General features: G+C 32.8%; 1 protein-coding gene across 21 annotated transcripts in view; it reads right to left on the bottom strand.

Annotated features, from left to right (window-relative positions):
• Positions 1–947: 947 nt before the first annotated feature.
• The window catches only part of LOC137631142 (synapse-associated protein of 47 kDa-like), a 717,291-nt gene continuing 703,271 nt past the window's right edge, over positions 948–14,967 (bottom strand). For 20 of the 21 annotated variants that reach the window (XM_068362822.1, XM_068362819.1, XM_068362838.1 and 17 more), the window contains one exon: positions 948–4,512. In XM_068362822.1, coding sequence (XP_068218923.1) covers positions 4,364–4,512 — 149 coding nt within the window. In that variant the 3' untranslated portion in view covers positions 948–4,363. The remainder of the gene's footprint in view (positions 4,513–14,967) is intronic. The other variant, XM_068362837.1, reaches the window with a different exon arrangement.

The raw sequence follows: 14,967 nt of genomic DNA, 5'->3' as shown, positions 1-14,967 counted from the left end.
AGGTAGAATGAAAGAAGTAAAACACTTCTTCAGAATACATTGATCACCGAAAATATGAAAATACTTTCTCAATAAGACAATTGTTCGTGCAATTGAAGAAGAGACAGACCTAAGGTGTTTCTCAAAAGTAAATTTACAGTTGAGAATCACACAAAATTTCAAGAGAGTTATAGAGTTAAATAAACATTATCAATGCCGAGATCTGGATGTTAAGGAGCCACTGTGCTCGACCTACTTACAATCATACTTTAAGTTTTGTTAGGATTCAACTTCATGCCCCATAATTTGAACCATGCACTAATCTTAGCTAGATCTCTATTAAGAGATTCAGCAACTCCAGATCTATATTCAGGAGATAGAATTGATGCAAAGAGAGTAGCATCATCTACATATGCAACAAGCTTGTTTTCTAGGCCAAACCACATGACATGTGTATGAATAGAAAACTCCTGAGGAACACCAGATATCACATTCCTATACTTACTATGGCGCCCATCATCAACTACTCCATGAAATCTATTACTTGAAAATTCAATAATGATGCTAAGAAGAGACCCATCCACTAGTATTACAGTTACAGTGACACATTCAATAGAGCCTGACTCCGTGGGTCTCCCTTATACAAACCGAGTCCATGCTTTGCACATTGAAACATTGGCCTTAGAGCAGTAGAGATAATATTTATTTAGTATTGTTATGTTATATAGGATTCTCTGTTCTAGCCTTTACAGGAAAGTCCATGGAGACCACATAGCTCCTCCCAAAAAATAGGTTTTTCCTTTGTCAAACCCCCCTTTATTAAAGCTTAGGAATAAAAGTGTATAGTTATCTCATGCAACTGACGTTAAGCTCTTTAAAACCTTTCTAGGAAATAACACATTACAGTCAAGTATAATTATTTGACTTCAATGCCTAATAAATATTTTACAGGGAAATAATATACAAAATACTTAATCCATTTTACTGGGCACAGGTACCATAGTATAACATACTTAAGGGACAACATTTCTACATCACATGGCAGAATGCATCTGCCAAACAATGAACAAACATACATACAAACAAACCATCACACAACATCCTTCTAGCTACATCGTTGAGGCACACCTTACATACCAGCATACAACAGACAAAGTGATGTAGCATGCTGGCAAAGGTGCGGTCACTCTCAGCTTCTTCAAATTTTGATAATTTATTTGCCATTGTCTATATAACTAACAATCTATTTTCAGATACCTTGCCATGGATATCATGACAAAAGGTGATAAGAAACTTGCTGTGGTTTACACTTACTTAACCAATTTGTGTACATGAGTTGCATTTGATAGTGATAAAACAACATTACAGCATTCATCATTACAATATCATGGAAAGAAAATGTACTACACTTTCCAAACTATTTAAGGATTTACTGAAACATCACTGCTAACAATATCTGAAGAAGCTGATATAGAGGGTTCAGCTTTAGGTATTTTATATTTCATAACAAAGATTCTATATAATCTGTGCCCACAAAATCCCAAGGAAGCAATTCACCTCGACACATTTTCAAAATCCTCGATATAATAACAAAAGTGAGAGAAACTTTCATAAACACGAGTGATGAAAATCACCGAATCTGAAACCCTCTTGAGTGACCTTTGGTCCAGTGTTAAGACTAAATTTGCTCTTGCTGTTGAGTTAGAGCATTTTAATCAAACAGGTGAAGTTTTCTTGAGATAACTTCTGCAGCAGCCCTCCAAAGGGTTTTTTTTTCTGGATGAAACATTTGCAGCATACACCATATATACCGAGGATCTCATTCACACATGTTGGTGATGCCAAATAAAGCTAACTTAAAGAGCTAATTATAAATATTTGTTACACAGGTTTATCTCTCTGAATGTTATAGAAAAAGAAAATACCCTTGATAAAAACTATCAATGCTAAATACTTAGCAATTAATAAGTGCATATATTATATTTGTGTATATATATATATATATATATATATATATATATATATATATATATATATATACATATATATATATATATATATATATATATATATATATATATATATATATATATATATATATATATATATATATATATACATATAGAATTTTAATATCAATCTTATTATAATTAAAATCATTATTATTGAAATTATTAATAATTATAATTTTTAATCATATATATATATATATATATATATATATATATATATATATATATATATATATATATATATACACACTTCAACACTAGCGACTTAATTAAAATGCTTTTTTAAGATATAAAAAGACTGCAATACAAAGGTCACAGGTAAACTAAACTTGAAATGAATATCTAATCCTATTTTATGAACATGAATAACCCACACAGACACGCATTTAGTAATGAAATCAGAATAAAACATAATTCTCAAAATGGCTTCATAACCCCTTCTTTCATATCTCTGAATTGTGTATGTAAATCTCTCCATCACAAAGTGCTAAATATTTTCAGAATTGTGTGCTTGTGCTAGTGTATGTGTAAGTAGATACTGTATACAGGGTATGTATGTCTGTATGTAGGCATTTTAATTTAAGTGATGTTCTGCTTCACGCATATTCTTGATATACGTAATGACCAATACCACACAAGATAGTAGCAAAAGTTCCTTTTAACATTGGCCTTTCAACCAAACCTGGCATAAAGAAATGTCTTATGTAATGTGGCTTCTGTCTGAGACCACCTTTGAACTTACCACCAATAAGAAAGCTCTAAAAGACCTTTTATACAAAGCAGACACTAGCTGCTGCTGCTGCTACTTTGCCATCTGTGGCTAATTTTCAACTTGGCAGCTAATGAGATTCCTAAGGAACTACCTTGAATTCTCTGATACATACCAAGATACATCTGGGTTCTTAAACTACTCCAGAAAATACACAGTATTATAACAATGGTCATATAAATTCATTTATCAAGTATATGGAGTCTGAAACCTTTCAATGAATCATGGAGTCAAAATAGCAAATGAATACTACAAATTGCATAAAATGCAAGGTAAAGATGTAAAAGCTACCTGTGATACTTTACCTAAGCTGCAATACACTGCCGACCTTTGATAGCATTTAAAAGAGAGATATGGTTTAGAATAAGTATTACCATTGCAGATAAAAGTACAAAATAGAAATACAGCTAATTTAAAATAAAACTGACAAGGCCACATAATCATGGTATTTTTTTTACATTACAAATGGTACTCAGACAAAATAACAAATGAAAGAAAATGAAGCTGTTACTTAAAAAGATGAAATGAATCAAAATACTAAACCAATTCATGGAAACTAAGTATTATAAAGGACTTTCTGCAGCAGAATATCAAGCATAAAAATTTAACAAGCCATAAAATCTCTTATTACAATTCCATTTTCTAAATTCTGGGTACGGCACACTTTCTGTTAGTACAGTGGACGTAATATTGTTGAAAGAGAATAGGCTGTGTAGCTGTATGAAACCTTTCATATGCACATAACTATTTTATATTGTGCCATAGACCAGCAACAAGTTTACAATTTGTCTAGTACTAGCAAACAATAACATTATTTATACTCAAACAATTTCTCAATTTCTTTAATCTCTGAAAATTAACCATTAATACACTCAATCTCTCTGGCTTTCAGGTCCAGTATTAATAAAGCACCACTACTCAGACTGCCATTAATGTCCCATGTGAGTATTACTGCCTTACGTAAAACCAGAGAGAGGAGAGAGAAAATGGCTATTTAAATCTTTGGAGACCCACTGGTCTTTTACCATCTGTACAACAGCCAAAGTAAACCGTTTGTCATTGACCAAATGAAGACCCAAAAAAATAATGGGCTAAGTTGCAGAGTCCTACAGACTCCATATCAATGAAATTAAAGTAGTGGCCAATTATTAGCTACATGGAAGATATCAGTCATAGTTAAAAGTATTCTTTATGACAATTTTGTTCAAGACTGCTTTAGAACTTTGAAGTTACTTTTATAGCTTATAATATACTGATAGTTTAAAGAACTTGTTTTAAACCATTACAAGGCAATTCTAGTTTCCATATATGTTGTTAATTAATCCTTTTCTTAATCCTACACATTTTATACATTTGTAAATAATAAGACTGAGTACATGGTGATTCATAATAATTCTCAAACTGGATATTTTTGAATAATTGTATATGATTCAAAAATAGTTTTTATATTATGAAAACTACTTGTATGTTACAGAATTGAAAAAGACATCTGTAATGCCCTTGAGTTCAATAAAGGCAATTTATAAAAAAAAAATCAATATATAAATTTAAATATAATTAACTGGGATAAGTATGTTGGGGTTTATTTTTGCATGGGTGTTGATTATCGCAGGTCTCCTGAGTCCTCGTCATCAATCATATTTTGAATTTCTTCCTCCCATTTTTCGTTGTCCTTTCCAGCTCCGCCCACAACTTCATATTCGCCCAAAGCTTCACCAAGTTCTTCACGCAGCTCCTTTTCCCAGTCCTCCTCTGGCACAACAACAAATAACGTAACGTCAAGGACAATGGCTCATTAATCCCTCACTCTAGGCTCACATGTGACAACAGATGAAGATTATGAAAAAGTACACACAAGTGTAGAGTAGTACTGCTTCAAAGATAAAACAAGGTACTGTACACTAATTATTTTTTGTTATATCTATTATTCATATACACATGTTATATTTAGTATCTTTAATGTCAAAATATGGTAAAGGATTTTTTTACAACTCCAGTTACTAAATTGGGTGAAATGCGTAATAATTAATTGCTAATACCTATGAAAGACATTTGAAAAAAATTATTAATATCTATTATAGAATACTGTAATGATAAAAACTAAGCTATTAAAATTATATATTTTGGGTTTACACTATATCCTTATAATGGCGCTTAAAAGATCATTGTGGTGATAATAGTACTGTCCTTGGTTAAACAGTCATAAAGAAATTTTCACTGTATCATTTCAGTCAAAATCATAAAGACCCTTTTTACTATATCATTGTATTATGAAAATCAAACTTTATTTTTTTGTGACGAGAAATTAGAATATTTTTCAGACTTAAAATTTGGCCTAATTTCCCCTTTGGAAAATAGCACGCAAACTAGAAAATGGGACATCTCAGAAACAATCCTTTTCATAGAATGGGACATCCATACTAAAATAGTAATGCATAGAGCTTTCACTTGCAGTATTTTGGACTAATTCAGCAATATTTGGCTTGATTCTATATCACTGTTTATATATTTTCCTTTTTTATTAATGCTTGATATTTCATTTGGCAAACAAAAAGCAACAAACAATTTTCTATGCCCCAAAATGAGAGACTGCAAAATTTTTCTGTGGTTGAAGAAAATTGAACTTTGGGATGTACGCTACTATAATTTTCTATCTACTTCAGGGTTTTCAGTACTGTATCAGTGATGTGGATCATTTGTCAAGTCATTTATTGTTTGCCTGTAGTTTATTTCAGTTAATTTTACAAACATCAAACTCCATCATACATCCTAATTTGTATCTAACCAAACATAAGTAATAAAAAGCAACACTGCAATAACATTTTTCCATGACTTCTTGTTAAAATGCTCTAAGTATTAAGGGTTACTAGTATGATATGTGCAACATAATATAATAAGGGCTAATATTCAGGAGGAATAGCTTTTACACGAAACGAAACACAGAGAAAGGTTCAATTCAGATGGATAACAATGTGATATAAGTGAGATAAATATACAAAGACAGGATAAAGATTGACATCACAAGGTTTAGACAGTTTAGATGTGATGAGAAGGAAAGAAAGCAGTTAGCAAAAATAAAAACAGGAAATGTGAAAGTAAATGTATGGAGAATGGCAGAATGGTAGATAAAATCATGTACCAAATGGGTATTCAGACAGGAAAGGAAATATAACAAAGAGTTGAAAGTCAGAAAAGTAGTATATATGAGAGTAACAGTACGAAGAACACTAGAATGAGCTAGAAAATGATGGATGAGATAGGAATTCAGGAGGAAAACAAGTAGAGGAGGGATGACTAGAAAGGCCCGAGAAAAGAGTTGAAAGTCAGAGAAGTAGCAAATACAGCATGAAGAACAGTAGGAAAGCTTAGAAAATTGTGGACCAGCATAGAATTCAAGCAGTAAATTAAAATCAAAGCAGTTGAAACTTAAGTAATTATCGAACATGAAAGTAGGATGAAAAACAAGAGGATGGCCTAGAAAATCAGTGAAAATTCTGTCAGAAAAAGAAGAGATGAAAGTAGCAAACATGAAACAATCAACAGTATTTGGATTAGTAGGATGACCTTGAAAATCATGGAGTAGATGAGAATACAGACAGAAAATTAAAAAAGAAGTTTATAAGTTTATTAATTTCTCATCTCGCCATATACAGTATATGGATGATCTATCAAAATCTTTAATTGTGACAATACCCATAAATCAATGCTAAAAAATGGTGTTTCAGGTTAAGTTTTAATTTAGTACAATAAGTCAACACTCTTTGTTGTTGTATGCAGTTCATACATTTGATTTGATCTAGATCATTTTGTATGGCCTTCTAACCTGATATTCAGAGACTTCCATAATCACTAGTTTCGTAAATAAAGTGCTTCTTTCCCCTGAATAAATTACTAGGCCTACTGTTCCCTTTATTACATATTCCAAACCATTTATTTATTATATATACAATAGGTCTATTTTCCAGTTACAGGTCATATCTATCAACAACTTCATTTGCAATGTGAGCTCCACAGACTCTATCCGTGAATTTGAATTTTATGTAGTTGCACTCTCTAAATTCAAACTTATTTTTCTTAGAAAGTGCCAATTTCTCTGCTGTGTTAAGTATTACATGCTTTAAATGTAAATGTTTTGCCTGTTTACTAATGGAATACTGTACAGTACTTTCATTAACAGTACAATACTAGTTGTATACTAATTTCCCACTTCATCCAGGATATTGTTATTCTTTCCTAGTTCCTTCTTAATCCATGAAGTGCTAGGGGAATGCTGCCAAAGGACGACGGTCGCATCATGAGTTTCGCGATTTTATCATTAAACTAATATTTTCTCATTTATTACAAATTAAATTACCCAATATTTATATATCAAAAGAATGTCCTTGAAATGGAGATTAATAGCTAAAAATTAAATCTCACAGAACTGTAAAAAATATATCTAAAAAATAATTTGAAAATTAAAAATGATAAACACATGTACTGTAAAGAACTTTTTTGTTTTTGATGGCTTGATAAAATAGTTTTTGATGCATTTTAATTTTTTCATGCCAGAATATTAGCAAATTTAGTGAACGATTGTAAGAAAATTTATAATATACAAGAAATAATTGTTCGTTGAATGGATGTTTTTATATGTATATTTGTAAGTGTGTTTTTGCATACGCAAACTCCGGCCAACACTAGTATTACCTACTATTGTTACATACCTTATGAAACAAGAAAAAAAGCATAAGCATATGTGAAAAGAATATAGATAAACCTGTTCATATTGTATACTATATATTTGAAGACTTAAATTTTGTGTTATACATCCTTTTCAGATCCCTTTTCAGGCAGATTCGTTCGTACCCATAAATTTTACCAATTGCGTTTGAACAATCGTCACTTTCATCATTTAATGTAATAATCACTGACATTATCAATGTCAAAGTCACTAGTATTTGAGAAAGAATCATTATTATCATCATGAAAGGCCATTCTAATGAATAAAATTAGAAAATAATGATAAAATGTCGGAAATGAATTTTTTTTTTTTTTACCGCTAACAGACAAACATACGTCGATAGCTCCACCCACCTCCTGAAGTTGATGTTACCTTTTCCCTTTTATTATATGTAAAACCTTATAATATCGGGCAACTCTTCCCTCCAGCTGCAAGCTGAATGATTAAAGAATATATCTATGGCACTGAGCTGGGGTCAGGAGGTCCAAGAGTGAATCCTGGGAAATTTTAAAAAATAAAGCATCACCAATATCGACATCATACTTTGACAACTCATGATGCGTCAATAAAATCGATGCATAGCACGTTTTGGGTTAATGTAATTCCTACATTCCAATGACAAAACAAATGACCTAGATTTTGTAAGGTCTGTCTATTCAAGGAAACAAAAGTTATCCTTCCTTTCTTTCTCATATGCCCTTATATTTTTCAGTCATTTGAAATTTCACTTGTATTTTGTAAACCAGAGCATCTCTTAGGTCATCATTTGTTATGACTTGATGTAATACTGTAGTGACTTAACTGCTACAACTCACCTGGAGTAAAGTAGCTTTCCAAGTCATACTTTTTTCCATTCCTTTCTAGTCACTATAATCTTGGTTTTGCTTACACAGATTTTAAATCACTTTCTCCACGATCGACAAGCATTTTAAAATCTCTTTTCATCTTTCCATCTAATTCTTTTGTTAACACTAGATTAACTGTTGTTTATTTAACACTCATCTGTACCTTCCTCAATACCTATAATAAATAAAATATATCATAGGAGACAGTACTGAGCTTTGATAGATATCAACATTTATCTCAAATTCCTATAAAAAATAAATATTGTTATAGTGGAGTAACATTTTAAGGGGTCTTTTTGGTAATCCTGCTTTTGTGATGCCCGTATAATTTCTTGTCTAGGTACACAAAATGTCTTCTCAAGACCCACACACATGGTGTAATATCTCTTCCTTTTCCCATTGTATTTTGATAGTAGTCTAATTATAAAAACTACCTGTTGATTTCCTATGAGTTAATTGACACTAAATTTCAGTATTTCTTCACTGTTATCGTCTGATAATTCCTTCAACACTTTCAAAATATGCTCTAGCAAACTTAATTATCTTTAATTTCTATATTTTTTGTACTAAAATAAGTATCTTGTCTCTAATGATTCCTTATTTCTTCACAAATTTTCAATCATGGTGATTTTAAAGTTGCTTTTTTTTAGATTGCTCATTTCCTCACAGTTTTACAGAGTTTATATTAGATTTTCCATTTATCTATTTCACCTTTTTCCAAAGACTTTTAACTTACACATGAAACCCTTCTGCCATTGGCTACTATTCCTTCTCTTCATTCACAATACCAAAATTCTATTTCTTTAGCTCAATAACCTTGGAATGTACAGTACATAGTGATCCCTCTTCTTTTAAAGGGTGATATGCTCAGGGACAAGAAAATGCATATTTATTCATTGATGTTTAAAATAAATATCCAAAAGTAAATAATTTCTTCACACCTTCATATCCACATAAACAATTATTTTTTTTTTATATTTACTTTCCTAACTTTGTATATTTGGTAATAGAATATAATTTTTAATACCTTGGTAAATCAAAGCAGTACTACTACTCACACTATAATGAACTTGACAGCATACAAAATATCTATAATTAAGTATAGATTAAACTGATATCCCATTTAAAAGTTTTCGTCTTTAGATGCTGTCAAGAATAAAGTATATTTAGGAAATCATAAGAAGGAAAAGGCACTTAATTGAGTTTAAGAAATACATCTTGAAAAGTTAGCTTATATATACTGTATAATGCATATACTGTACATATATTTGCTTATACAAAAATCATGTCAACAAATATTTCATAAATATATTTTTTCTAAATTCACTAGCTACCATCATACAGTAATAAAAATGCAAGTAAATTATTATAAAATTTTGAATATAGCTAAGTTCACAATCAGCAATGACATCTTGCACTGTGAGCCAAGAGTGAGGAACAAGTGAATCAGGACAGAAGCTTGTGTGTAACTTTAGTGATATCAAATTGGAACATAAAACCTGTAACTGTACTTTTAAAAAAGAGTGAGAGATGCAGGTATTATTTTCACAAATCTCTCCTGATGCTCATATTGCTTCTCCAGAAGCCCGGTATAATTTCACTTACCCCTAAAATTAAAACTTCTAGTATAAGTGGTAATAACCTGAGTTGCCACGTAAGATACCTTTGTCTTTAGTTATTTTCGTCAACTGACCACGATCACATGCTCTCCCGATTGCTTACATACTGCGCATAAAGATGTCTTCCCCTGGTTTTGTTAGCTTATTTCTGGGAGATCATGATCCACATTTCCTTTGTGTATCGTGTCAGGCAATACTGTGATTTAAGTAATCATTATGAAGAGTGCATTTCACTTGGTACCACTCATGGAAAAGTATGTTTTAATGGTTCCCGATCAAATTATCAGTTTTAAGTGCAAAAGGTAATTTGCTTTTAGTTCAGGGAAGATGTTGGGAAAGACTAGAGTAGTTGTTTATAGCAGGGATGGTGATGATAATGACACGCCTCCACCTTTGGACAACGCACAAGTTCAACCATCTTTCGAGAGTGATGAGCTTCATAAAGAATTGACATCACTTGCTTCCTATGCTAAACTTCAGAAGTCCAGTGAATCCTCCATTAGTCATGGTAATTCTGGTCCTTCACAACCCATTGCCAAACCTAACCAAATGTATATCTAATATTAATACACTGTTCACCTCAGATTTGAATGCTTCACACACAGCCTCAAAATCTTAACATACAGGGTACTTTAATTCCTTCTGCTGCTAAACCTTTGCAAAACCACAATACTAGTCACTCTATAAGATAACTAGATTGTGAGGCAGAAGACCCAGTGAGTTGTCTTGATTCTAATATCCTTCCACTCACTAAAATAAGTGCTTAACAACAGTCTTATATTACTTAAGTGGATGGCATGGTATATCATGATTCGTTTAAACTCTTAGGAGGTGAACGAGGTTTCAACCAAAATTGATAATTTTCATCATGTTTCAGATGACAATGGACAACATTCACTTAAATGCTTGGCCATCAGCTCGTCTCACAATAACACTACCAGAATTAATGTAGGCACGAGTCTACACACTTCTCCAGCTACCCTCTTTTCGTAGGGTAAACCATCCGCTGATGTTTACATGACTTCTCTTGCAGGACAGGAAAATGAGAAAGAGAAAAACTCAAGAGACAGTTGCTCAAGTAGAAAAAAGAACTCCAACCCATGTCCTGAGATTGGTTCCTAAAAATACCCATCCTTCCAGTTACAGTTGATATTTCTCAAACTCAGAAAGGCCAAGAGGAGGCCCTCTTGTTCAAGATATAACACAACAGAATTCCATTACAGTAGACATTCCAGAATGATTGCCAACGGGACTCGAAAACCTTATTATAGAACAGTATCACGGTCCTTTCAGCGTAAGTCCAGTAGGGTGGAAAACTGTCCTACTTTTTCCCCATTTAGGAAAGATAAGAGCCCGACCAGTGGGTATTGGGTGGGGTCAAAGATGGCTACCAAATACAACCAACTCCCAACCTGCCTTAATCATAGAAACAGGCTCCGTTATCTCACCAATAATGTGCAGCTAAAGTTCAATTATTGCAACTAGAAATTGTGAAGCTTTTAGAGAAGGATGTGATAGGAGATATCATAAACCCTTCCCTAGTGTCTGAAAGCTCAGGAGGTTGGAAACTAGGTTCTAGATGTCTTAGCACTCAACACTTTCACAGTGCTTACAAAGTTCTCCATGGAAATATCCTCAACGGTTCTTTGAAGAAACAAACAGAAGATTGGATCTTCTTGATAGACCTTTCAATTGCATTATTTTTACATTCCAATTCATCTAAATTCAATGGAAATCCTTATTGTCAATGGATCAAAGGTGTATCAGTTCAAGTGCCTATGTTTCGAGCTCGCAGGTGTTCACTGGAATGATGACCACCATCTCAAAATGGTTAAGGTTACTGGGACTAAGAGTTCTTTTTTACCTGAATGATTGGCTAATTTCATGTGATTCACAGATGATTTAAGCTCAAAGTTTTGTTACTCAGGTTGGGTCTAAATCAATGTCAAGAAGTCCCTCCAGGAACCGACTTTGTAGATTCTATATTTGGGGATGATACCAGCAACAGTTCCTCTTTTCAGGTTTTTCAGTCTGAGGGAATAGTTCATCGATCTATGGCCCATGTTGTTGGACCACCCAAGAAGGTTGCTGTACAGAATCAATCTGCTCAATCAGCCAATATCAGAGGTGATACATCCAAATCCATTCGTGCTACATCTGACCACACGAAGGGTGTCTACCAACAATTTATATCAAAGACAATGGAAGGTTTATTTTCATTGGTGCAAATATAGGAATCTGTCTATGACTAGGACTACCTTGAAATATTGTTAAGTTTTTTCATGACAAGAAATTTTCTATTTCAGCCATTGGAAGATATATATCCATGCTTAATTCTGTACTGAAGCATTTGGGATTAGATCTATCCTTTTCAGGTGTTGTAGCAAATGTGTTCAGGGCAATCTGTATTGAAAGACCTCCACTAGTAATGTATATTTTCTATAATTTGGATGTGGTTTTGCAGCACAGTATTTAAAAGGTTTGAGATTTGAACCAATTGTAAACCTATCTCTTAAGAATATCACGACCAAAACACTTTTTTTCTGTTAATTTTAGGATAAGTTAAATGCATAAGTGAATTACAAGCGTTATTGGTAAAGATAGGCTCATCTCTTTGACCTTCCTTCAGAGCCAAAAATTATTTTAAGACTAAGTCTGCTTTAATTTTTTCACATCCCTTTCCCTAAAATGGGAGGAAGACAGATCAATAGAAAATAGTTCTCTGACTAGTTAGACCCATACAGTTGTACTTGAATAAAACAAAAGGTCGTAGAGCTAATGTCCCTAATTTGTTCGATGTTCCAAGTTGAAAATTTGGTTGCGAAAAGTCACAAGAAATTAGATACAAAAATCATAAAATGCTTGAAAATGAAGGTACAGTACACGATATTAGGAGTGCAGCCACTTCCCTGAACCTTTTGTAGATATATTTTTTGATAAGAGTTTTAGCAACAGCTCAATGGTGTACTCGCTTATCTAAGAATATGAGATTGTATTTAATATCTAATTTAGAATTGATCTCAAATATTATCTAGATCAAAAGGAACATTTAGAGACAATCTACAGTATGGTATTTTTAATTACTATTCAGTAAACAATATGGAGTCCCATATTTCAAACCCTAGCTTAAACAGTTTGTCAAGAGTAATTTAGACAGGTTAGTAACCTTTACTCTTGTTCCAGTATTTGTACATAAATTTATCCCTTTCACTCTTTAAATTGTGCCCACCTCCAACAGTGTGAAAATCAGCAATAGGAATATCAGGGGAGGTTCATGGAAATAAGCAGAATTTCAATAATAAAATTTCTTATTTCTATATTTAATTGGCACTGCACATTACAAGGAACTCGCTATCCTTTGATGGATCTGGCCAATGAATCCTCTATGGATTTAGTTCATCAAAGGCAAGAGATGACAGAATGGCCTCCAGTCTGAGGCGTAGCCAGGTGCTAAGAATCTTCCAGTTCATAAATATGTACTAAAGAAAAATTGAAAATTGGTAAATGGAATGTTAGAATCACGAATCAGATTGGGAAGTTACAGCAAGTGGAGAGTGAATTTATGAAATATAGTTTGGATATCTTGGCCCTAAGTGAAACACGTTGTAAGGGGATTGGTAAGGTAAATTTAGACCAAGGCATATATATATATATATATATATATATATATATATATATATATATATATATATATATATATATATATTCAGGAAGAACTGATGGAGTTGGAAGAGAAGGGATAGGAATGATGATGACACCACGAGCAAAAATGGCATTAAATAATATATTGTTACTAGCAAAGTTCAAATCAAAGCAGTGCAATATGAGTATCATAGTTTGCTATGCACCAACAAATGATTCTCCTGAAGTAAGGAAAGATGAATACTATGAAGAACTGCAGTGTGTAATAGATGAGATCTAAGAGGGAGATATGAAAATTTTGTTTGGTGACTTCAATGCTAAAATTGAAAGGAATAATCTAGGGATAGAGAATATGATGGGTGTCAAGGGTCTTGGCGAAGTTGCAAATGAAAATGGAGCACATTTCATTAGTTTCTGTTCAGCAAACAATCTTGTCATTGGAGGCACTCTTTTTCAGCACAAGGGCATCCACAAATATACATGGACTTCGCCATGTGGCAATTGCAAAAATCAGATAGATCACATAGCCATTGATAAAGAGAGATAGAGGTCTCTGAGAAATGTAAGAAGCTATAGAGGTGCCGATATTGGTAGTGATCACCAGCTCCTCATTGTCACACTGAAATCAAAACTGAAAGCACCTAACAGAAAGGTAGATAGAATACCTAGGTTTGATAAAACTAAGCTTTTAGAAGAAGAGCACAGAGAAACATTTGCAATAGAATTTAGGAATCGATTTGCACTCTTGGATACTTTGAGACGAAGAACAGACAATTAATGAAGTATGGTGTGATATTAAGAACATATATCAGTCAGTTGGTAGTGAAGTCTTAGGACAAGGAGTTACAAGGAGAAAGCAATGGATATCAAATGATACTTGGGTTTTGATTGATTGAAAGTTTTCTGGCATCCTGACAGCTAAGGTCATTGACGCTGATAGCATTTATTATATATGAAAAATAAAAGAGAATTCAATTAAAACCATAAAAGTTAAAATGTCATTATACAAGCTAAATAGTTTCCGTAAGACCTGCTTCTAAAATAAATCTAAAAATGCCGCTCGCATAGTAGGACACATCATGTCCAAGAATCTTGGCAAGGATGAACCTGCCATCCTCACCTCCAGCCTCAAACAGAAATCTATTTCTTAAGTTACTATAATTAGGGCATTCGGTCAACAAATAGGGATACTATAAAAAGACGACAAAGACAGAAATTGATTGTTGAAAGTTTTCGAGGAAGTAATGAAAATTACAAGGCAGAGCATGCTAAGCATTCCAGTATTGATAATGAGGTCAAAAGAAAATGCAGGAATGACTAGAGAGAAAATTTAGACAGTAAAACAGATGAGGCAGACAAAGCTATGAACTCAGGGAGT

This window comes from Palaemon carinicauda, chromosome 39 (genome assembly GCF_036898095.1).
Source record: "Palaemon carinicauda isolate YSFRI2023 chromosome 39, ASM3689809v2, whole genome shotgun sequence".
Lineage (NCBI taxonomy): Eukaryota > Metazoa > Arthropoda > Malacostraca > Decapoda > Palaemonidae > Palaemon > Palaemon carinicauda.
The sequence above is the reverse complement of the archived record's forward strand: the minus strand, read 5'-3'. Positions and strand labels throughout refer to the sequence as shown.